The 20,902-nt window shown below is 45.6% G+C and overlaps 2 protein-coding genes across 4 annotated transcripts in view; one reads left to right on the top strand and one right to left on the bottom strand.

The window, feature by feature from the left end:
- Positions 1-9,716, bottom strand: part of adgrd1 (adhesion G protein-coupled receptor D1) — a 29,082-nt gene extending 19,366 nt beyond the window's left edge. The window contains exons 1-13 of one of the 2 annotated variants that reach the window (XM_070963542.1): positions 9,495-9,683; positions 9,349-9,385; positions 8,901-9,017; positions 8,234-8,332; positions 7,755-7,877; positions 7,485-7,661; positions 5,879-6,139; positions 4,689-4,756; positions 4,076-4,219; positions 3,888-3,938; positions 2,354-2,477; positions 1,916-2,023; positions 575-650 (exon numbers count right to left, since the gene is read on the bottom strand). In XM_070963542.1, the coding sequence (XP_070819643.1) occupies positions 575-650; positions 1,916-2,023; positions 2,354-2,477; positions 3,888-3,938; positions 4,076-4,219; positions 4,689-4,756; positions 5,879-6,139; positions 7,485-7,661; positions 7,755-7,877; positions 8,234-8,332; positions 8,901-9,017; positions 9,349-9,385; positions 9,495-9,569 (1,460 nt within the window). In that variant the 5' untranslated portion in view covers positions 9,570-9,683. Of the gene's footprint in view, positions 1-574; positions 651-1,915; positions 2,024-2,353; positions 2,478-3,887; positions 3,939-4,075; positions 4,220-4,688; positions 4,757-5,878; positions 6,140-7,484; positions 7,662-7,754; positions 7,878-8,233; positions 8,333-8,900; positions 9,018-9,348; positions 9,386-9,494 lie in introns of both variants that reach the window. The other variant, XM_070963541.1, reaches the window with a different exon arrangement.
- A 1,104-nt stretch (positions 9,717-10,820) lies between these two features.
- Positions 10,821-18,135, top strand: stx2b (syntaxin 2b). Of its 2 annotated transcripts, none has more exons than XM_070964292.1 (10): positions 10,821-11,257; positions 11,709-11,783; positions 11,869-11,968; positions 12,664-12,738; positions 12,840-12,913; positions 13,166-13,274; positions 15,726-15,799; positions 15,950-16,087; positions 16,181-16,291; positions 16,636-18,135. In XM_070964292.1, the coding sequence occupies exons 1-10, from the start codon at positions 11,228-11,230 to the stop codon at positions 16,711-16,713; spliced, it is 864 nt and encodes a 287-aa protein (XP_070820393.1). In that variant the 5' UTR covers positions 10,821-11,227; the 3' UTR covers positions 16,714-18,135. The 2 variants fall into 2 exon arrangements, with proteins under 2 accessions (XP_070820393.1, XP_070820392.1); XM_070964291.1 differs by lacking the exon at positions 16,636-18,135 and adding an exon at positions 16,412-16,577 and having other exon boundaries at positions 11,133-11,257.
- The last annotated feature ends 2,767 nt before the right edge of the window (positions 18,136-20,902 follow it).

The raw sequence follows: 20,902 nt of genomic DNA, 5'->3' as shown, positions 1-20,902 counted from the left end.
CTGCAGTGGCAGTAGCATTTCAGTGGGACTTTGATCATCCGTCTATAAAATGAATCACGCTGACGAGCAGCAGCGTTGCATCAATAGCTTTTCAAGGCGCTCTGATATGTGACAGTGAGCTCACACAAGCGTCACCCCCCTATCACGACCCAGAGGGGACGCTCAGCACAGAGAAGGACGCTTAAAGTGGGAAAAACAGGTTTGGTAAAAAATAAACATGGCAGCAGGAGTGGAACAAGCTGGTCCAGGGATGAGACATGAAGGGGGGGGCGGTGAATGGACATGCAGAGCTAATAGCAGGGTGTATCAGTCAGTGGAGGCTGAGTGGTGAGATGTGAGATAGGAGAGAGGACAGATAAGGCTCTGGCCTCAGGCATCAACAGTTCTGTGCTTCAGGAAGCGGGGGCGCCTTAGGACTCCCCACACAGGAAGTACAAAGAGTCTGCTGTTGTTGTTGACTCGCTCCAACTCATATTTGATTAATTGACCACATTTTTTTAGCAACTGAGCTGTCATTCAGAGCAGATTAAAGCCATGCTGACGTGGCACGCCGGGCGCCGTCCCGTCCTCTTACCTGGTCTTCGCAGGGCTGATCTCTCTGTAGTAGTTGTGCATGTTGTGGTAGAAGAGGCCAACGATGGTGGTTTGAGCTGAGGAGAAGAACATACGGTAGCTGAGCGTGAAGGACGTGGGCGGCGGGCTGGGAATGTAAAGCAGTGCTGCTAAAATGCTCACAAAGAAGGGAAGTTAATTAACGCCTGCTTGCCGCCACACGCTGGCACCGGCAGGCTAATGGGACGGCCGTATACTCGCACAAGGGTGAAAGGGAGAGGGCCACAAACCACGTGGATGTTGGGAAATCTTATGAAACCTCTACATGACTTCACCGGGAGAGCGGGAGGTCCGGTCCCCCTCCCCTAATCTGACCTATCATCCAGCTTGGTCCCACCTCAATACTGCAAGATAAACAATGAAATTGGAGGAAATCCTTAATGGTCCTGTTCCTCCTTTCAAAGGCCCTCTACCCGGGCCCCGCTGACTCTTACAACAAAAGCTGATCTCAAGCAAATGTGCGGCGTATATGCTGCAGGACACTCTTGAACTCTTCCAAGAACTAATTTCGACAGAATGCCCCCCCAGCGAGTCCCACAGGAGAGCTCAAGGTGGCCAGTTTGCTCGTATGACTCTGCTCAGGAAGAGAGAGAATATGGAAAAGTCTAACGAAGCATCCAAACACACCGACGTGCCGCGTGCTCTCCTCTTAATTGGGATATAAAACCTCCCCTTGGAGCGTTTCACGCAGCCAGGTATCCAGAGCTATGAGTTCATTTGGTCCTGGCTCTAACGTGTCAAACAATAACATATAGTCCATTTCTGATAACAGCGCTTTAATGGATTATTAAAACAGTTTGTTCCACTGATTGTATGACATGCGTGCCAGGCGGAGCCGAGGGAATCTGACCTGAACACAGAGTCAAACAAATAGAGTTTTAATGCCCACCGTAATGACTGCTCTCCCTCACTCGGCTTTGTGAGTCTGTTCTTTTTAATGACAGAGGAAAGTGGAGAAAAAGTGCTCTCTCTCTCATTCTTTCTGTTTTGAATAAAAGGGTAACTGCCAACATTAAAGTCATAGCTGGATTTCTACGGCGCGCCATAAAGTCACACAAAAGCTCTCATGCCACTCCTGTCCGACGCTGAATGCTACGTTAGCACTCTTAAATCTCAGCATAATAAATTACTGGCCAATAACAAGAGTCTCCCAGCTGGACAATTTTCTCTTGGCAGAATCAGAGCACGGCCAGTGCGCGCTATTCACACTCAACCTGGAGAAGCTGCTGCTCTCTGTGCAGACTCCTAAAGCTGGGACAGGTCCGCTCTGCACATCGCTGCAGTTTGCTTTATATGCACTTACACTGCATGGTGAAAGCCTCTCCGGGCACCGAGATGTAGCTCTTGCCCTGCGTGGGGAAGCGGTAGTGCGGCAGGTTGTAGTTCTGTGGGAATTTCATCAGAGAGTAATCTGCAGGGGTCAGAGGTTAGAAAAAGAGAGAAGAGTTGATAAAAATGGACCGAGAGGGAAGCAACAAGAGCAATCTGTTTCATCAGGGGAGGATAAAAGACGTGACGCGACCTTTGGGAGGAAGACACAAGCAAGCTTAGAGGTAAACAAAATATTATGAAAAAAAAAAGACCCGTGAGAGGGCTGACCTCGGCTTATCTGACCCGCATTTGCCCTCTGAATGAGAAAACTAATGATGTCAGCTTGACGCTCCGTGTCCTTCTACCCTAACAGCGTCCACACTAACTACAAACAGTGAGTCACCTTATGGAGCGCTGACAGCACGCTGACCTGCAACAAAAGACGTTCCACCCAGGGAGATGAGCGAGTTCGGGCTGGGCTCCAGGTTAGTCACCATATGTTCCATCACTCTGTCCACGGTCTCGATCAGGCCGCTGACCACAGGCGTGGACTGCTGCTCGAACGAAAGGCAAAGGTTCATGATCAATTCACCACAATGTCCACCATCGCTTCGGGCTAACCTGCTGAGAGGTGCCACGTGTTTTTACCTCTTTGGGAATTAGATTTGTCTTCCCAGGTTCAATCCACAAACACAGAACGGGTCAAGATAAAGGGGCACTCCACCAGTTTCATACACAAAGGTCAATGTACTTGTGAAAACACTTGTACAATGTGTTCCTTGTTGATGGAGGGAGCTTTCCAAATGTCAACAAGGTCATTTCAACTTTGAGACTAAAAATTCTCAGACTTCCCGTTACAAATGGAAGAGTTTGAAAACAGCATTTAGCAGACAGGAAGGGACGATGAAGTGACGCTTTTGGTTGCATTATGGTGGCAGAGGCCAGAGTTTTTGGAGCTTGGCTCATAGGAACTAAAGTCTGGATGTTTTAAACTGTAAACTTTATGGGAGTCTATATAAACGTGGAGTACCCCTAATAAACTAATCAAAAAAGCTTACGTGAAACAAATTCCCATTTAAGGTGAGCCACTACTTTTTAACATTTAGGTATAATGCTAAGCTAGAACAGCACAGCCATAATGCCACTTAATTGACATATTTACCTAAAGTTTGCTAACATTAGCCACCATAAGCTACCGGTCAGATCAAGTGAGGCTGCAGCAGCTCAACCCTGAAATGAGCAACGGTGTGTTTTCTTTCATCTCAGTTCAGCTTTTCGAATGTTTTATTTGTCTTCTCAGAGGTTTCATAGTCTCGCTTTAACATCAGTTTCAGATACGTAGCATGTGTTACATTACGCAAATATTTGCATCCAGATGTTGTAATGCAATCATATACGCTGAACTAACTGAGTCAGACCAAGCACCAGAAAGTTTTAGATTAGAAATCGTACAAAGACTCGATAAAGAGTGAAATCTGTCGCTCAGCGTGGATCTGATCAGAAGCTAATCACGAGGGGCTTTACTGAACTATCTACTGTCCAAGCTCTGCGTTCTCATACGTCAACATCTGTTTCAGCTTGTTCCTACAAAAACAAGCCCGCTCGTTCTGCGCAGTCGATGCACTGAAACCACACACACTCGGTCTGAACGTCTTTCTTCTGGCAGCAATTTGTTTGTGTATAAGAGCCTGGAGATTTGGCCGAGATGAGCGACGCTGCAGGAAGCTGTAATCTTACTTTCACAGCATTGTGTTGCAGAGCACCTTACAGTATTGTCTCATACGGTTTGAATCTCTGTGTTTGACTCTGTCCCGTGTGGGTACGCTGCCACCATTTGTGCCAGAAATATACTGCGCTGTAGCCTCACGCTCATGGATCCGTACCTCGGATTACGTTCAGCACATCGCACAGGTTTCATTATATCAGGCCTGAACATTGCACAACAGCAGAGTGACCTCGCTTACCTCTGGCAGGCCTGGAGAGGACAGCACTTCTTCCACACTTTTGAGAAAAGCCTGGGTGGAAGAAAATGGACATCACGGAACTGTTGCATCATCTGCACATGGGTGGGCATTGTGTCTGTGTGTGAACTGGCTTTTGAGAGTGTAACATGTGTGTGTGTGTGCTTGTGTGTTGAACCGCGCTCCAAGACCTGTGTGAGGTTGTTGGCAGTGTTGTGAGGAATGGTCCTATTGGGCAGCGCCTTCAGGAAGCTCAGCACTGGCATGGACTGCGGGTCCTGGGAGCTTTGGACCTCCTGACTGATGACGACAGGAGGACTCACTTCAGTGGCTCTCTGGGGAGACAACACATCAGGCATCAAATGGAGTTTACTATTAGGAGGCGGCTGGGTCCAACATACACAGGATGTTTGGTGCCTGAGTTCGGAAAATACTCTTTTCAGCCTACTGCTCTGAAGGGAGCTATTTTATGCCCAGTGTTGAGCAGCTGTCTCCACTCTCTTCTGTTTCTTTATCCGTTTTCTACCTCCAAAGCCCTTTAATAAACAGGACGAGTCTGTCCACATGTGCTCTCAATATCCTTCTTCCAGCTCCTCCATCTTCAAAAGGAGACTCAATAAAAAATGAACTCTCTGCATTTCTATTCATTCAAGCAAAATGGCTCCATCTTCCTGATGTTTGGGCCTGTTTTGGCCCCTAAACTGCACGCAAATCTGTCACACCGTTATGTGAATGCTGTGTTTATGAGGAAATCCTTTGATTCACACACGTACGTAGGTGCCTCATCTGTTTTCGTTGACTTACGACTGTTGGTGTTGTTGAAGTGGCTTCTTTGGAGGCTCTGGGTGTTGTGGCAGGAACCATGGCCTGACCTAGAAAAGAAAAAACAAAGGGCTCCATCAGAATAGGTTAGGAACCGCACTGGGGTGTCAAAGCCTCTGGCTGGGATGTCCCTCACATGTCATCTGAGGAGTATTTTGGTCATTTTGTTATTAGGTCCTTTGTTGAATCTGACCAGGCGACGCTGCTGTAACGTAGCTGGATTTTATCAACATACAGCTCACAGTTTATGAGGCTGCACCATGCCAAGTCATGAAAGGAGACAGATTACAACCTGCACAGAACTGGATGATCAACCACATAGTGCTCCGCCTTCAGCTTCTGTTCAAGGCTGAGACACATTTCATGTCTTTGCTGTCATCTAATAAAACTAACTAGCTACCAGAAAGCAGCCATATATGGACGCACGTTAGAGTCTGAACCATTCCTGCTCTTCTTTGGTTCAATGCAACGTTTTATATGTGTGCTCTGGAGAAGTGAAAATATTTCTCTGTAACCATAACAGTCCAGCTCTTTGCGTCTGGTAACGGTCTGCAGAATATATTGCTTTTGGTAACGACTTCTTGTGTGCACTTTCTGCCTCATACATCGTGACCAGCTGAAGCTTCGGCAGAACACTTAGTCTTCATATACTGTGAACATACACAGTGTGGACGAGGCAGCGTGAAGCATCATTAATCAGACCGTCTCATTACCATGACAGTCGGCGAGATGCATTATCACACAACAGACTGATATTTTTTTCATTGTTTTCATAAATGTCAACATGTTTTTGTCCATTTATGGCACCAAACGAGATAAACAGCGCGAGGACCAAACAGCCTGAGTTTTTGTCCTAGCCTGCTATGACCTGTCACATTAATTCAAAATGATGTGCCCCCTGCGACCCAGCATGCCTCTGCACTCTTACAAATACTTATAAGGAAGAACGATGTGAGGCATGACACTTATATGACAGTGTTTTGTGACATCTGACAGGGAGCTTGAGCACATTTGTATAGTTTCATATCTTGTTATTCACGAATGCTGTGGCTGGAACGTAGTGAAGATGAGGAAATTGCTTTTTCCTCAGAGCGGAGTCAAGAGGGAGGAATCATTATGATAGATGTCCTAGAAGGACAGGAAACACTTCCCAGTGGTGCGTGATGTCCTACCTATGGCTGCACTGTAGTAGAGCAAGATCTCCTTCGGTGAAAGAGCCCTTTCCCAGATGACAAACTCATCGAAGGCGCCTGTGACGTAGTGACCATACGCCCTGTCGTTGCCTGTCCCAATGACCAGGTCAGCGTAGGGGTCTCCATAGTACTCTGAGACGCTGCCACCAGTAGCGTCACTAGCAGTGAAGGTCCCATTGATGTAGACCATCAGACCATCAGCTTTTGTCCACGTGAAGAGAATGTGGGTCCAGTACGGCCCTGAAACAGGAAGCATGCCATTAGTGTAATTCATGCAGGGCTGCAAAGAGCAGCTTCACAAAGTATGTGTGAATTTGTGAAAATGACCCAATCTCACGCAGCCTTCTATCTGAGGAGTGGAACATGTTCACATTTTGGCTGAACAAGACAAAAACAACAATGCTAACATGCTAACATTTAGCAGGTTCGGGCTAATGTTTACCATGTTCACCCTCTTAGTTTAGCGTGTTAGCTAACGTTTGCTAAATAGCTTAAACATAAGTGTCATTAGTTTTGCAGGAACTGAGAAAGCAAAGAGTTTGATGATTTTAAATTTTGATGTACCAGATGAAAAGTCACTAAAGTTATAACAGTTTATCTGCTAAAAGCGATTTAACGCAAATCAAAAGAGTTGCTGAATAATTCTGCGCTGATCCAATGAATGAATCAACTTTTGGTTTCGGCTCTTTGTTTTTTTGTCTTTGTTATTTCACAGGCCACAGTCTGTTCCGGCTCTTTCCAGTCAATTTTACAAAACAATGAACTTACTTCCCTTTGTTTAAGAAATCTGACATTAAGGAGAGTCCCGAAAGACAAAACATCAACTGTCTAAAGAAGCGCGTCTGCCAGAGGAGCGAAACAACCAAAACACACTCATTTGTGGTTAGAATATAAACCATATGTGCTAAAGACCACCCCCACGTACGCGTTTAGCCCTCTGCCTCTTCTTTATGTGCAATAACATGAGTCTGGGGGCACCCGAAGGTTTAATCTTCACCCTCAGAGCGCCCTGAAACCTCGACGTGTCACACTGCCTGAAAACCACATGATGTTTGATCCTCTGTAACCGAACACTCCCCTCAAACTGAGCTACGACGCCCCGTGAACGCAACCTCGAGTTACTGCAGCAAAAACAAGGATGACAGCAGTCATTGGAGAAGAAAACAGTGATCTGTAAAAGCCTCACATCACGGCGAGTCTCCGTTTTTTTCCCCCTTCTGCTCACCAAACTGTTTCATCTCATCTCTTATTTTCACAATTGGATTCAAAGTATTGGTCACACTTTATTGTGTTTCAAATTTAATCCAACCCAACCTTGACTAATCACCAAACATTATTGCATTTAAATGGGAAATGACCACATCTCCAGAATAATTATATGTTTTGTGATACAGCGAAACACTTATGAAGTCCGTCCTTGACTTGCCAAATCAACTCCCAGCGGCTGCATCTGGCCTCCGTTAACCAGAAACCACGAATGCAATTACATAACTAACAATTTAGGGTGAACACAATATACATCCAAGAGGAAAACACATTGCTCATAGGTGCTTATGGGAACTGAAGGCAAATCCATTCACAATACCTGGAACTCTGATGTTGACCTTCCATCTGTGGTTGTTGCCTCGAGTGTAAAATTCCACATATCCGACAAAGGGATTGGTGTAGACGGAGAAGCCGTTGGAGATGACTTTCCCTCCAGAGGCTACGGCGAAACGGGACTCTGCCTCGTGGTTTTTCCAGAAAAAGGAGAAGGTGATCCCTGGAGAAAGACATGCAGCCATCAATGCAAGAGACAGTTTGATATATTTGTGTTGTGCCAGATGCTCCCATGCACCAAGCGCGGCGCACTCACCCTCAGGGCCGCACAGCGTCGGGTCACTGATGCAAGAGTTCTGGTAGTTTCCAAAGTGGAGAAAGGTGCCGCCGTTATCTCCATTCAGAAAGATGCCCTTGTTGACCATTCCTTCAACAATATCTGCACAAATCAAGAGCATCACGTCCATTAAAATCTATAAGCGGCATCTGCTGGACATGAGGTCAGATCTCTGTTTATCCATCAAATCAAATCAACCAAAGTTCCTGAGCGTGAATGCACCTCATTAAAGAACACAAAGGCATTAAGCTTAGATGTACTGATTATGGTTTGGCTCAAGCTAATGAACCATAATGACTTATTAAAAGGCTGAGAATTCCTCAGCTTGTGCCGCACGAACAAAAGGCCAAACAAGAGGAAACGTGTGAGCTGCTCGGCTCGACCGTGTGTGGATACAGAGAGCAAAACAGCAGTGAGCGACGCACAAATGAAGTGAGCAGAGAGTGATGGATCCTCACCTACTGTTGCAGAAATGTTAGTGTAGGCAGAGTCATTGGTATACACATAGGAAGAGTTATGGGAGGAAGGGAGCACAGTGTGGTTGTGGATTCTGAGAGCTGGACAAAGACAAAGGAGAAGAACAGTGATTCACACCTACATGGACACATGACAGAGGACACAAGAGAACAGTGACAGGAAGGCAATGGGAGGGACGTGGTGTGCAGGTATGAGACAGAGCGATGCTGAGCTGGAGGCGCTCGCAGAGGTTCAGCTCGTTTCCTCTGGACTGGAGGATTTTCTTTAACTCCACACATCGAGCTCACGTCTATACCCGATCCCCCTTCAACATTTCTTTAAAATTAGCTCTAACCAACATGGCTGCAAACTCAATGCATGTGGGAGACATAAAAATCTCTAAGATGCAGTATGATGACCTGTCCTCTACATTTCTGTCAGACCTAACCACCTCCAGATTACAGGATACTGTGTGTAAATCACTGTAGCATTAAAATAATAACTTCAGTGTGACATATAATACAAAAGCTGTGAACACTGCAGCGCATTTAAAAAGCGTGACGGCTGTGGCTGGAAGGTGGGTGGTGAAAACAGCTCCAGACCATGCAGACAGCAATCAGACAATCATGCATTCCCGCGAGCATATGCCCCGTTTATGTATGCACATACTTATGTTGCTTCCGTTAACATAACCTGGTCTGTTTCCAATCTGGTCCCACAGTTCATGGATTCCGTCCACAGCATCTAGAGGCCAATAATGTGACGCTGTGGCCAACACCTGCAGGCCTGGACGAGAGTTCACGGGTAAACAAGCATCCGAGAAGGGGGTTTTCCCCCAATCAAGCTCCATCCCATTACTCAAAATCTACTTTCCTGGTGCTCCGCTTTGGATTTTGGGGGGATTAAAAGATTGAAAATAATGACCCCAACAGCTGTAAAAGTTATTGTGATGGAGCAGAGGGGTAAACAAATCAATAACATCTGATCTTGATCACTTTGTTTTTACAGCTCACTCAACATTTCTGATTAAACATAAAGCTGAAAAATGTTATTAGATTTAAGAAAAAATAAAAATAAAAAATAATAAAAAAGCAATCACACACAGACTCATCACTACCTGGATGCTTGGCAGGTTGTACCACTTGAGCATAAACCTGTAAGGAAATCAAACGTATTTATAAAAGCTGCTCTAAAACACAAACTCAGAGTATGATACGAGAGGACGGCAGCAGCTGTCAGGATGAGTTTTTGCCGTGAGCTTACCTTAACACAGGAGACAAAAGCTGCGAAAAGGTGAATTCGCAAAGACAGCTCCATAGCTTTTAGAAAATGTACCATAAGAAGTCTTTTCTGAAATAACTGTTAAATCCCCAAATAAAGATGAATCCGAGAGGAGTCGCTCATTATTCCGAGATGTGAAAACTCTTCATCAGTCCATGTGTCCAGAAACACGGACAAACAGCAATGAGCTGAACTACAGCAAGCAAAAAAAAAAAAAAAGGGAGACTCAATTTAGAGTTCTGGCACGAGGCAGAAAAACTTCACGAGTTGCTCTTTCATGATACAAATGTGAAGGCCAGCCTCCACTTCCACGCAGAAACTGTAATCCGTGATCCGTCTTCTACGCTCAACTCGTCCTGGTTTCTGGGGGTTTCTGCGCCTGCATCTGGAAACTGCACGGAGTGGAGCAGCTCCGTGGAGGCGTACTGGCTTGTTGGACTGAACGTGGGAATTGCAAAACGTGATGTCATTTTTGGACCTTCTGAGGAGGGGCGTTAGAGCTGTGCGTAAATGGCATTATTTGTGCGTAATTGGAGATTGTGCGGAGCATGAATCAGATCAGGGTCAGCGCGCTGCGTCCAAACGCTGTTTAGATAAAAGTTAGGTGTTACACATGTGCTGTCATGGCTCGTTTGGACATTGGGTTGAATCACAGGACAACACCCGGACTCTCCGGGGACGACAGGGATGCTGCAAGAGGCGGGCGGTTACACAAAGGCAGAATCGACCAGTTTCAGCGTCCCAATCACTAATTATAACTTTTTACGAGTGACTTGAGTTTGATGAATTCCATTTCAAAGGCTCAAAGATCACACAGTGAGCTTCACACTGTAGGTCCATGCAGGAAAATCTTTAATGTGTTCAATGAGAAGTGGGTCAAAGCTTTCCGGGTGCTCGTGCCTCTGACCGTTTGGAGGATACCTACAGGTGAGCGCTGCTGGTCCCGTCACAGGCTGCCAAGGTCGACCTCCACCCATATCCAGGTAAACAGCGCCACCGCATGGCCACACCGCCGTCAGCTTAGTGACCACCCAGCCGCGCTGATCTATTTTTCATGAAAGCCTCTCATGTAACCGCCTGGTGGTGTGTTCACGGTCTAAGTAAAACTCATCATCTGAGGAGAAAGAAGTCAGCCCGGGCGCAGAGTCATGTTCTGGGTCACAGCGATGCTCTGAAACAGCTTTTAACGTCACGACTGCTCCAAAAATACAGCAGGACCACAGTCATCCAGTTTTTTATTAGAATTGGTCAAATTTAATTGAGGGTGGACTCGTTTGCCCCCCTGAGAGAGAGAGAGAGAGAGAGAGAGAGAGAGAGAGAGAGAGAGAGAGGAGGGAGGTGGGAGAAAGGCGTATCCCGGGAAAGACACACTGAGGATCAGTTACGGATCTTCACGCGGGTGCGGTGGCAAGTTTCGACACAGAGTGAACCAGAAACTACATCAGACCTTGATCCTGCGGAGTTTTTTTTTAAATTTTTTTTTTTATTAAACTGAATTTCAGTTTTCGGTTTGACAGAATCCAAACTTCTCGGTGCTCTCTCCCTCTCTCTCCCCCTCTGGGTGCTGATGTAGGCCGGCGGTGCCTCAGCGCTCTCGTCTCGGCCTCGGTCCTCAGTGAGGCGGCTCAGTGTTCCTCCACACGGGGACACCGACAGGATGAGCCGGCGGGGGCTGTGACAGAACCATCCGGGCAGGAGACGAGCCGATCGGTGTGATGAAGGACCGACTCTCTGAACTGACTGCTGTGAGTGTCTTCTTTACACTTTACACTAAGGCGCTCATGTTCACCTGTAGCTGCTCATTAGCATGCATATCAGCAGCGTGCTGGCTCTTTACTGGTCATTTTAAAACACTTATTAATGCCTTTTTCTCTGCAAGACTTTATTCTGCAGCTACAAGGACATTAACAGAGTTTTCCCTCAATAAACTCTTAATTACTGCTTACTGATAGTGAGTAAAGAAGTTGTTGTGCATGCCAGAAAGGCTTTAAAAAGTGCTTTATCATGACAAATAAAGAGCTAATATGCTGCTAATAAACATGCCAATGAGCAGCTACGTGATCATGTTTACCTTATAAAGTGTGACTATCTTGCTTTGACTGTTTACACCTTAGAGGTAAACAAACAAACAAACAAACAAACAAAAGCATTCTGGCTGCAGGAAAGGTCACTCAAACCCATGTTTCATCCGTACAGAGCAGGACACAAGCAGAGGAGGATGCTGCAGTCGCAGTGGAAGGAGACGGCTTCATGGAGAGCTTCTTCAGGAGGGTGGGTGTCGCCGCAGCTTCCACCATGGGCACAGGTTTGGGGACGAGGATGGTTCAAGACACTGATGAATTATTGGTTGATTTAGGTGGAGGAAGTTCGAGGACTCATTGATAAGATCTCCTACCAGGTGGAAGAGGTGAGGAAGATGCACAGCATGATCCTGTCTGCACCCAACCCCGACGACAGTAAGTGTGCGTCTTTGTGAGAAAGAGAGGATGCAGACACTGTGGATGTTTGTCGTTTTCAGGGGTTCATTTGTGCATTTGGCCGTCCTGAATACTGCTTGGCAGGAGTTTGACTTTGAGGCTCTGACAGTGAAAATTCAACAGCTGTCTCACTTCCTTTGTTACATTTTCCTCCTCATTGTAAATGAATGGCTTCCTGGCCGGAAACCTGTGAAGGAAACGGCTCCGTTTTGCCCCAAACTCACAAAGCATTGTAAAGTGGGCTCTGACTCGCCCTGTCAGGAGCCTTTGAACAGTCAGGGATTCAAATATTTGCAGATGTTTGCTGGCAGTGCATAATATTACAAAGCAGACAGTTTCAAAGTATTTCTAACGATTTAAAGATGCTCTCAGTTCCTGGCTTTGTTCAGCGTGTGGGCCGAGCCCCAGGACCCTGCAGGACAAAGGGCCAGCTCTCCGTGCCACGGCATCATCACTGATTGAGTTTAATGTGTTTTAAGATCCATGAGGTGGAAATGCTCACAAAAGGTTTGCGCTGTGTGCTGTGTGACCTCTGTAATATCACAGGGTTGTTGCCAAGCTACAAGGTGAAATCAGAGCAAATCCAATATTTACACGAGGGGCAGGCGCAGAGATTAGCTGAACCACATTGTTAAACCAAGTCTGACGCGTTTCCTCTTTGTGTCTGTGTGAAGGAACAAAGGATCAACTGGATGCGCTGACCAGCGATATCAAAGGGAACGCCAATGTGGTGCGAACTAAACTGAAATGTGAGTCCGACGCGACCTGGTTGTCACACTTAGATACTTACTGACCACACCATGCAGGTGCTGATGTTGTGTAACGCTGTGTGGTAACTCTCCCTCTGAAGCCATGGAGCAAAGCATGCCCAGAGACGATGTGGCCAACAGATCCTCTGTGGACTTCAGGATCCAGAAAACACAGGTCAGGAAACAAACAGCTCACATTTTACATCCTTTCCTGCCACCTCGAGGTCATCAGCACCCATCAGACATCTACACAAATGTTTACTGAGTGTTGTACACTAACATTTCTTTACCCATTAAAAAGTACTTTTAATTCCGACCATGTAAGTCCAGTGTCTCAAACAGAACAGTCCAGTGGGGCATTAAGTCCATTGCAGTCTGAAATGTCCACATTGTCAGCGTCTGTCCTTGTGTTCCCTCCTGTCCTCAGCACACGGTGCTGTCCAGGAAGTTTGTGGAGGTCATGACCCAGTACAACGAGACTCAAGTGTCCTTTCGTGAAAGAAGCAAAGGAAGGATCCAGAGACAGCTGGAGATAAGTAGGTGACAAATAATGGACCCCCTGGACCCTCACGACGCCAGGAAACCACAGCTCTATTTATAGCTTTGGAGGCTTTAGAATAATAATGTCAGTGGCTAATATGAACATGAAATACTCCTTTTTGTTCAGCTTGAATTTTTTGCCCGTACAAGCCTTGTGAAAGATCTTCAGATAAACATTTGACAAATAAAACCCTGAAGCTGTGTGAGGACAGGATCCAGGAAACAGACCGCACCAGTTTCCTCTCTGCTTCCACGCTGTCTGTTTATCAGAGCCCGATAAACAGACAGCAGCAGCAGGCTAACAGGTTTCCAGAAGATGTCCAGGCTCTCTTAACGCTGATCTAAACACTAGACTTTCAGTGTTTTGTGAGTTTTATTCTTTATTCAGATCCCCATTAGCTTCCACAAAGCAGCTGCATCAGGGGAGAGAACAGACAGACTGTGTGTCCACTACAATAACTTTGCATTTGGTTGAAGATTATCCTCTTACGCAGCATGAGGACTATTCTAATAGGTCGAGGCCGTTAGACCTGCTTTTCCTTTGAGAGCTTTGATGGAACTTAAATGAGTCATAGTTGCCGGTTTGATCAAACAATAGGATGCTCGCTGTATAACAGAGCACCGACCAGCTATATAAAGATACAGAAGTCAGGCGCTGACAAGCCAGAATGAATAAAAACATGCTGCAAGCGTGGAGTCCAGTGCTAACATGATCTGCTCGATCTACAGCAGAATCTACAGTGTGAGATTTAACACAGTCTTCAGAGTAAATCAGTCTATTAGCATTCATACTTGTTAGCTTCAGCTTGTGTTAAATGTGTGTTAATGTCGAGCGGACAGCTTGATATTTTCCACAGGATTACAGCGGCAAACAAACATGAGAGAATGTGTGTGTCAGGTGCATTGTCTTCTGCACACATGTAACATGAGACAATAGCGAAAGGCGAAAAATAGGACCGTCTCCCACAGTCCCTGCGGCCGGCGTTAATGAGAGGCTCCAGTTCTCCACGCTGAGGACGGGAGAGGCTGATACTGGAGACGGCTCGCTGTGTTTGTGTTGCCTGGGACACGGGCAGAAGGCCGTGTAACAGTAGTTCACCTGTCTGTGACGCGGCCACACGAGCCTCAGCCGTGGATTCGACCCGCCGTTCGGTTCCGTCGCTCAGAAGCTGAACTCTCTTTCTTGATGAGTTGTAACGGGGGAGTGTTTTGCTGTGTTTGGCTCCGTCTCCCCGGGGAGCTTCAAAAGGTGTGTGTAACACAGAGTAAGCACCTGCACAGAGATCCGTCTCTCCAGGGAGGGTGTTGTACAACGGGAGGCATGGCTTCAGGAAAAGAAAGCTTTCTGTTTATAGAGATTCAGCAGCTGTTTCTCAGTGAGGGCTGCAGGCTTCCTTTGTTCCTCAGACACTTCTAATCTTAGTCACAAGTACAACCCTCAACCATGAACAAGCTGAAAGCCACAGCAGGAAGTGGCTTCAATTAAACATGAAATTATCTAAATGAGCAGTCCACTGACAAATGCACAATGTTCACAACAGACATTTGTGGTTTAATCACAGCCTGTTATCAGCATTTAAGCTCAAAACCACGAATCACACAGTTGTAAATAAAAGAGTGAACTCCTGTCGTCGCCCTCAGTGTGCATTAGTCAAACACATTATCAGATTTTCACATTTGGAACGAAGCCTTGATTTGTTGTTTCACTAAACAGTACAGCACATATCTCAGCAGTGAGCGCTGTGCTCGTAGCTTTGTTCCCTGGGTGGATAACACAGACTTTATTTTTCTGTCAGCTCAATCGATGGAGCCTCAGTGAGGCCTCTTCTCCTCACACAGCGGGCTTTATACTCAACAGACAAATGCATTATCCTGGGATTAAACACACAGCAGCATATACTGTAGCAGGCCTGAGCTCAGACATTTGTTGTTTTCATTCTCGACATCTGGGACTTTTGTCAGTGAAAAGTATGTTTTCATTGTTTTTGCATGCTACAAAAGTCCCTAATTAGTTTTTACAAGTGTTTAGTCAAATAATCTAATCTAATAGTCTTCATATCAATAATGAACCAGGAGAGCTCATTCTGCTGGTCGTTCATATTTTAACGGCAGATACTGAATCGAAGGTCCAGAGCAAAAATAAAAGGCCATGAGAAGAAGTGGTGTCATATTAAATATCTCAGGGCTCAATTTTCTCCTCAGGCAGCATTTTCACTATAAAATCTTCACTTGAGGCACAGAAACCACATCACGTCTCTGAGCCAGGTTCTGGGTGTTTGGGACTACAGTTAAAAGTAGTTTAAAGTAAAACAACTGGCCTGATGGGGCGTCTGACTCAGGAGCTCAGGCCACATGTTTTCACCCCCAGCAGTGGTTTTAGTCATTAAATGATGCATCAGGTGGAGGCAGATTACTGGATAATCAATGGCTGCTATTCATTGTTCCAGCTGGAAGACTGACCACCGACGAAGAACTCGAGAACATGCTAGAAAGTGGAAATCCATCAATCTTCACATCTGATGTAAGTTTTCCCAGCCTTCACTGCCTTAAATGCTGTTACTGCCATCTAGTGGCGGAGGAGCAGTAGATCGTTTGGGGTGTGGTGGAACCTTTGCTCACTGATCAGCGTGGATGAGTTATTTCACCTTGTCTCACCATCTTCCTCCCTCAGATCATCTCTGACTCCCAGATCACACGTCAGGCTCTAAATGAGATAGAGTCACGACACCAGGACATCATGCGTCTGGAGTCGAGCATCAGAGAACTCCACGCCATGTTCATGGACATGGCGATGCTGGTGGAAACTCAGGTAAGAGCTAAATTTAACTGGAAAGTTTCAGAGTTTTCAATGAGAAACCAGTTTACAAGACAAAACCCAGCATTATAACACTTTCATCAACAGGGAGAAATGGTTGACAACATCGAGAAGAACGTCTCAAACGCAGCCGAATACATTTGCAGTGCAAAGGAAGAGACCAAGAAAGCCGTGAGATACCAGAAGAAATCCCGGAGGGTATGTGTTCCCGTCTAATGATGCCTTGCTAAACATTTGCGAATGTCAATTACACAAGCTATCAAACTCAGTCACGTGACCTCTTAAAACCACCATAACAACGTCTTCTCCGCTCAGCAGAAATACATCATCCTCGCCTTTGCTCTGTTGATCCTGCTTGCTGTCATTGCACTAATCGTTGGCCTGTCTGTCGGACTAACCAAACCTCCTGTGTGAGAGCTGCTGGGAGGTACCGCTTCAGCTCCCGCTCCTTAAACACAACACTCGTCCATCCGGTCATCTGCAAATCCACGGATTCACTCGTTCCTGCAGCCGCTGAATGGCCGTTCTTCTATTTTCCACAGAGACTCGTCTGCCTCGCCATGTGTGGGGCTGCAGCTCTCCTCCTCTTACTCATCATAATCGTCGGAGTCTTTGAGTGATGGGTTTCATGCTTCACAGCCTCACAGCCGTCAGCTCCTGTCGTGGTCAGAATAACTCAGAGACCATCTCTTGACCATGGTGACGTCTAACCTGTGTGATCCACTTTGCACCAGCACCATCAGACCTCATGGATCGCTGTTCTCTGTACAGCCGGATGAACGGTGATGTAACGACCTGACAGCGCATCAGATTCACACACTGGTGTCCCTTCTGCCGCCTTTTCACACTGACTGTCACTTTTCTTGGTCGAATGACTTTAAAGCAGGGCTGCTCAGACCTTTCCCCCGAGGGGCCAAAGCTGAAACTTCATGGTGGGCCGGGGGCCGCAAGCAAACACCTACTGTGTTGTATTGTTAAGACTTAATTGACTGACTCCCTGTGCAAAGTGTCACATTATGAAAAATAATTAACAATCAGGGATCGTGCATATTTAAAAAAGCATTTTTACCTCACAATAAATAAAACAGCATGAGCAGAAATTTATATATTTCATGTAATTAATATTGACTTTTTTGTTTAGAGACATGTGGTGGGCCAGATCAAACTGATGGCGGGCCACCTTTGGCCCCGGGGTCCCACACTGGGCGACCCTGCTTTAAAGGAACAGTCTGACATTTTGGGAAATCAGCTTATTGGCCTTCTTGCTGCTGAGAAGAAGACTGATGCCGCTCTCATGTTTGTGCTGTAAACATGCTATCGCTAGCTTAGCGTTACGGTTTAGCAGCGGGTTAGTGACTTCCTGCAGTCTTGTTGTCATTGTGAGGTGATTGTGTGTGAGATATCATGTGGCAGGATGGTTTGGTTGCACAGAGCCAGGCTCGCTGTCTTTGTGCTAAGCTAAGCTAACCAGCTTCATATTCATCATACAGACATGAGAGAGCCGTCTGTCTCCTCATCGAACTCCTGCCAGGAGAGCAAATAAGTGTTTTTTTTCCCCAAAAAACTACTGATTTAATATTCTAAATCTATTGTGTCTGTTGTAATTCTCTGTATACTGTGTAATTTGTGTTTACATGTTAAACGTATGCTCCTCGTGTCCTTTTGTATATTTACTGTATTTCATGTGAACTGAATGTAAAACTGCTGCAGCTCAGGAGTCCTTCTCCAGTAGAACACTGTAAAAAATGATGTTTACTGTAAATTAGTCAACTGTGTCTCAGTCAGAAGGTCATTAAGAAGAAACTCATCCCTTCTTTTAACAGCTCTGAACCTTAACCTCTTAGAAAGTGCCTTGTTGAATACTGAATATGAAGCGTAACTTATTGAGTTGGATTTGTCTCGGTCGCTGTGTGTGATGACTGACTGTTTCATGAGCACGCGTTTCCCTTTTGATAAATGTGATTCTTTTTTATTTGTTTGTAAGCTTGTATTTTATACTGAAACAGAATAATTAAGCCTCGTCATTAAAAAGCAAAGAATGCATTGTTTGTTTATTTCCTCTGATGTTGAAGGTGATCGCTGCAGATTTCTCTGGATTCTGAGCTGAAGTTCTTTCTCCGTTCTGGTAGCTCTGGTGAAGATTTGGGGGCTCGGTTTGTTTACAGGGAAACAGAAAGAAACTGAGGGTGCTGTTTACTTCAGGACTAATGAGCACTTTGCACAAAGCGCTTGACTTCCGTGTAATCAGCCAAACGAGATTAGTGAAGAAAGTGGAAGCCGGTCCCTGGAGGGCATCTTCTTTTCTCTCTCTGAGCGAGATCAGAGGGAACTTCAGAGGTGCACTTCCAGTGAAATGCCAGCGAATGTCCTTAAAACGTGTACGCGGGGGTGTTTCCAGGTCACTGAGCGGGACATCCAGTGTCAGGTCCACTGATATGATGACGTGTGATTAAACTTGGACGCAGCACTTTTGTTTGGATGAGTCATTTCTGTGGCGAAGCTGTAGCTGCTGAAGCTCCTGTAAATGAGAACAAACGTGTAGAAATATCATTCTGAGAGATGCGGAGGGTCGTTTATTCTAATAAGCGTCTTTTTATTTTTAATAATACTATGATGGCGCCCTTCGTTAGCGTACGCAGTGGTTCATCCTGCAGTCTGAGAGCATGCTAACTGTTAGCTCGCAGGCTGTTTGCATTGAACCCTGCACTGACATTCTTCTCTTCCTCAGTGTCCATGTCATAAGTCATGTGACTCCATGGCCTCTCTGTTCTCCATACCTCTGATCATCGCTGGTTTCTGTATGTTAGAATATCCACTGTCTCCTTTTCATGACTGATGGCAGCGTCCTGCAGGATGCTTTGGTAACGCTGTGCTGTACTGTCTGCTTACTGTTATCTGCTCTTCCCTGTTTGTTCCCCCTCTGCTTCCCACTTTATTTTGGGTGAACATGTCGTCCTTCTCTCGTGTTATCTGAACACTGTTGATCTATTTTTCTCCACAGACACTCGTGACTACAGTGCAAGCAGAGACTTTGCATTCAACTTAAATTCTCACCGTGAGAGCTCTGACTTTCCTCTATTCTAAATCTATTTTTATTCTGTTTGTATTTTTGATTTCATTTTTAATTTACCTAGTATAGAAGTTTTTATGTGTTTGTGCATATATTTTTAAAATAGTGTTTTTTTCTTACCTACCTCATGTCAGCTTAGTGCAAGCTAGGTGTGTTTTGTGACATGTGCATTGCTGCTACAACACTGCAGTTTGCTTAGGGGATGAAAAAAGAACTTTATCTGAGCATCCATCCGTCCGTCCGTCCGTCCGTCCGTCCGTCCGTCCGTCCGTCCGTCCGTCCGTCCGTCCGTCCGTCCGTCCGTCCGTCCGTCCGTCCATCCATCCATCCATCCATCCATCCATCCACCTGCTGCCACCTACATCTCACATGTTCTTTGGCTAATTTCCACCTGGTGACTGGGAGTCAGTGGGAGTTTGATCCATCAGTTAAAGTCAGAAGCTAAAACTGTAATCTTCACTCATTAAATCCGTGATTTTGTTACTGTGGTTAATCAGCAGTTTCAGATCTAAACATGAATATTTTAATATCTAGCGAAATGAGGATTACAGTACATATATATATATATATATATCCTCATTTCTTCCCCCACATTTCAACCCGATTAGCTCCATCTTGTATTTTCTGATCTTTCATACCCATCAGCATATCCACAGGTATATCATTTATCATAAGAGAAAACAGTCCCTCCCCTGAGGTGTTCCTCTTTCTACAACCCTGTGGAGAACTTTGCCTCCTTCTCTCGTTAAGTGTAATTTGGGCAGCTCTCTCTCTCTCTCTAACATACGCCATATGCCCTCTCAGCATCAAAAAGCGCTGCTGCCCCGTCTCTTTATTTACTCGAGCTTTTCTTATCTCATCCTCCAGGCATTGGATCCATAGTGTGCCTTCCTCTCCTCCATCCACTTTAGCTTGTAGCCGCCATAATTCTCTTCCCCAAGAAGGACATTAGGCTGTTATTTACCATCCGTTCCACCCGTTCACAGACATGAGATGTCAGGCCGGCTTACAGGCATCTTTCCCAGGTTTCCTTATCAGAATAATTATCGCTTCCTTCCAGCTCGCCGGGATTCTTCCTTCTTCCCAGATTAACCTTCAGTTCCTCTGTGATGCAGCATATCTCATCTTTCCCTGCTGTGGTCTTCTCGTCGCCCTCTTTAATTCTTCAGTGTTAGATGGGATGTTTTGTTCATCCTCTGCTGTTCTTTCTCCTCAGCGCCTCCATGTTTTCAGATTTGGTCTCCTCTTCCCACCTCAGACAAATGATTGGAATAATAAAAGTAGTTACAGTATTAACTCGGCCTTTTCCTTATTGGTTACTGCTGCCTCACTTCCCATCGTTTTAATCATCCTCACACCTCTCTGTACTGTTCCCTACTGGGTCACAGTATTTTCTCCAGTAAATCCTACTTTCCCGTCTTATTGTCCTCCTTAGAGCTGCCTAAGCTTGTCTGGACTGAATCACGTGTAGAAACGATCTTTTCTCTAGTTTCTACTTTCTCTGCTACGTTACTCTGATCATCCCACCATCTTTATTTTGATGTGGCTGATATTACACCTTGTCTTATGATCTGTATCTGGGACTCTCCTTCTGATGTTTCTCCCCTTCTCAAATATCCAGTCAACAGCCATCTGCACTCACTGATGTTGAAATATTTACTTTGCACAAGACTGGATGATGGTTGATCTTTGGTTTCTTCTTTGAACGCCTTCCAGTCACATAATGGTGCAATATTATT

Source organism: Chaetodon trifascialis, chromosome 6 (genome assembly GCF_039877785.1).
Source record: "Chaetodon trifascialis isolate fChaTrf1 chromosome 6, fChaTrf1.hap1, whole genome shotgun sequence".
Classification (NCBI taxonomy): Eukaryota; Metazoa; Chordata; class Actinopteri; order Chaetodontiformes; family Chaetodontidae; genus Chaetodon; species Chaetodon trifascialis.
Note: the sequence above shows the minus strand (reverse complement) of the source record. Positions and strands in the feature narration are given on the sequence as shown.

Excerpts from the sequence above, each read along its gene's own strand:
- stx2b (XM_070964291.1), top strand. The coding sequence starts at position 11,228 with ATGAAGGACCGACTCTCTGAACTGACTGCT. Across the intron at positions 13,275-15,725 it reads CCAGAGACAGCTGGAGATAA|CTGGAAGACTGACCACCGAC; the intron begins GTAGGTGACAAA and ends TCATTGTTCCAG. Across the intron at positions 16,292-16,411 it reads ACCAGAAGAAATCCCGGAGG|AAATACATCATCCTCGCCTT; the intron begins GTATGTGTTCCC and ends TCCGCTCAGCAG.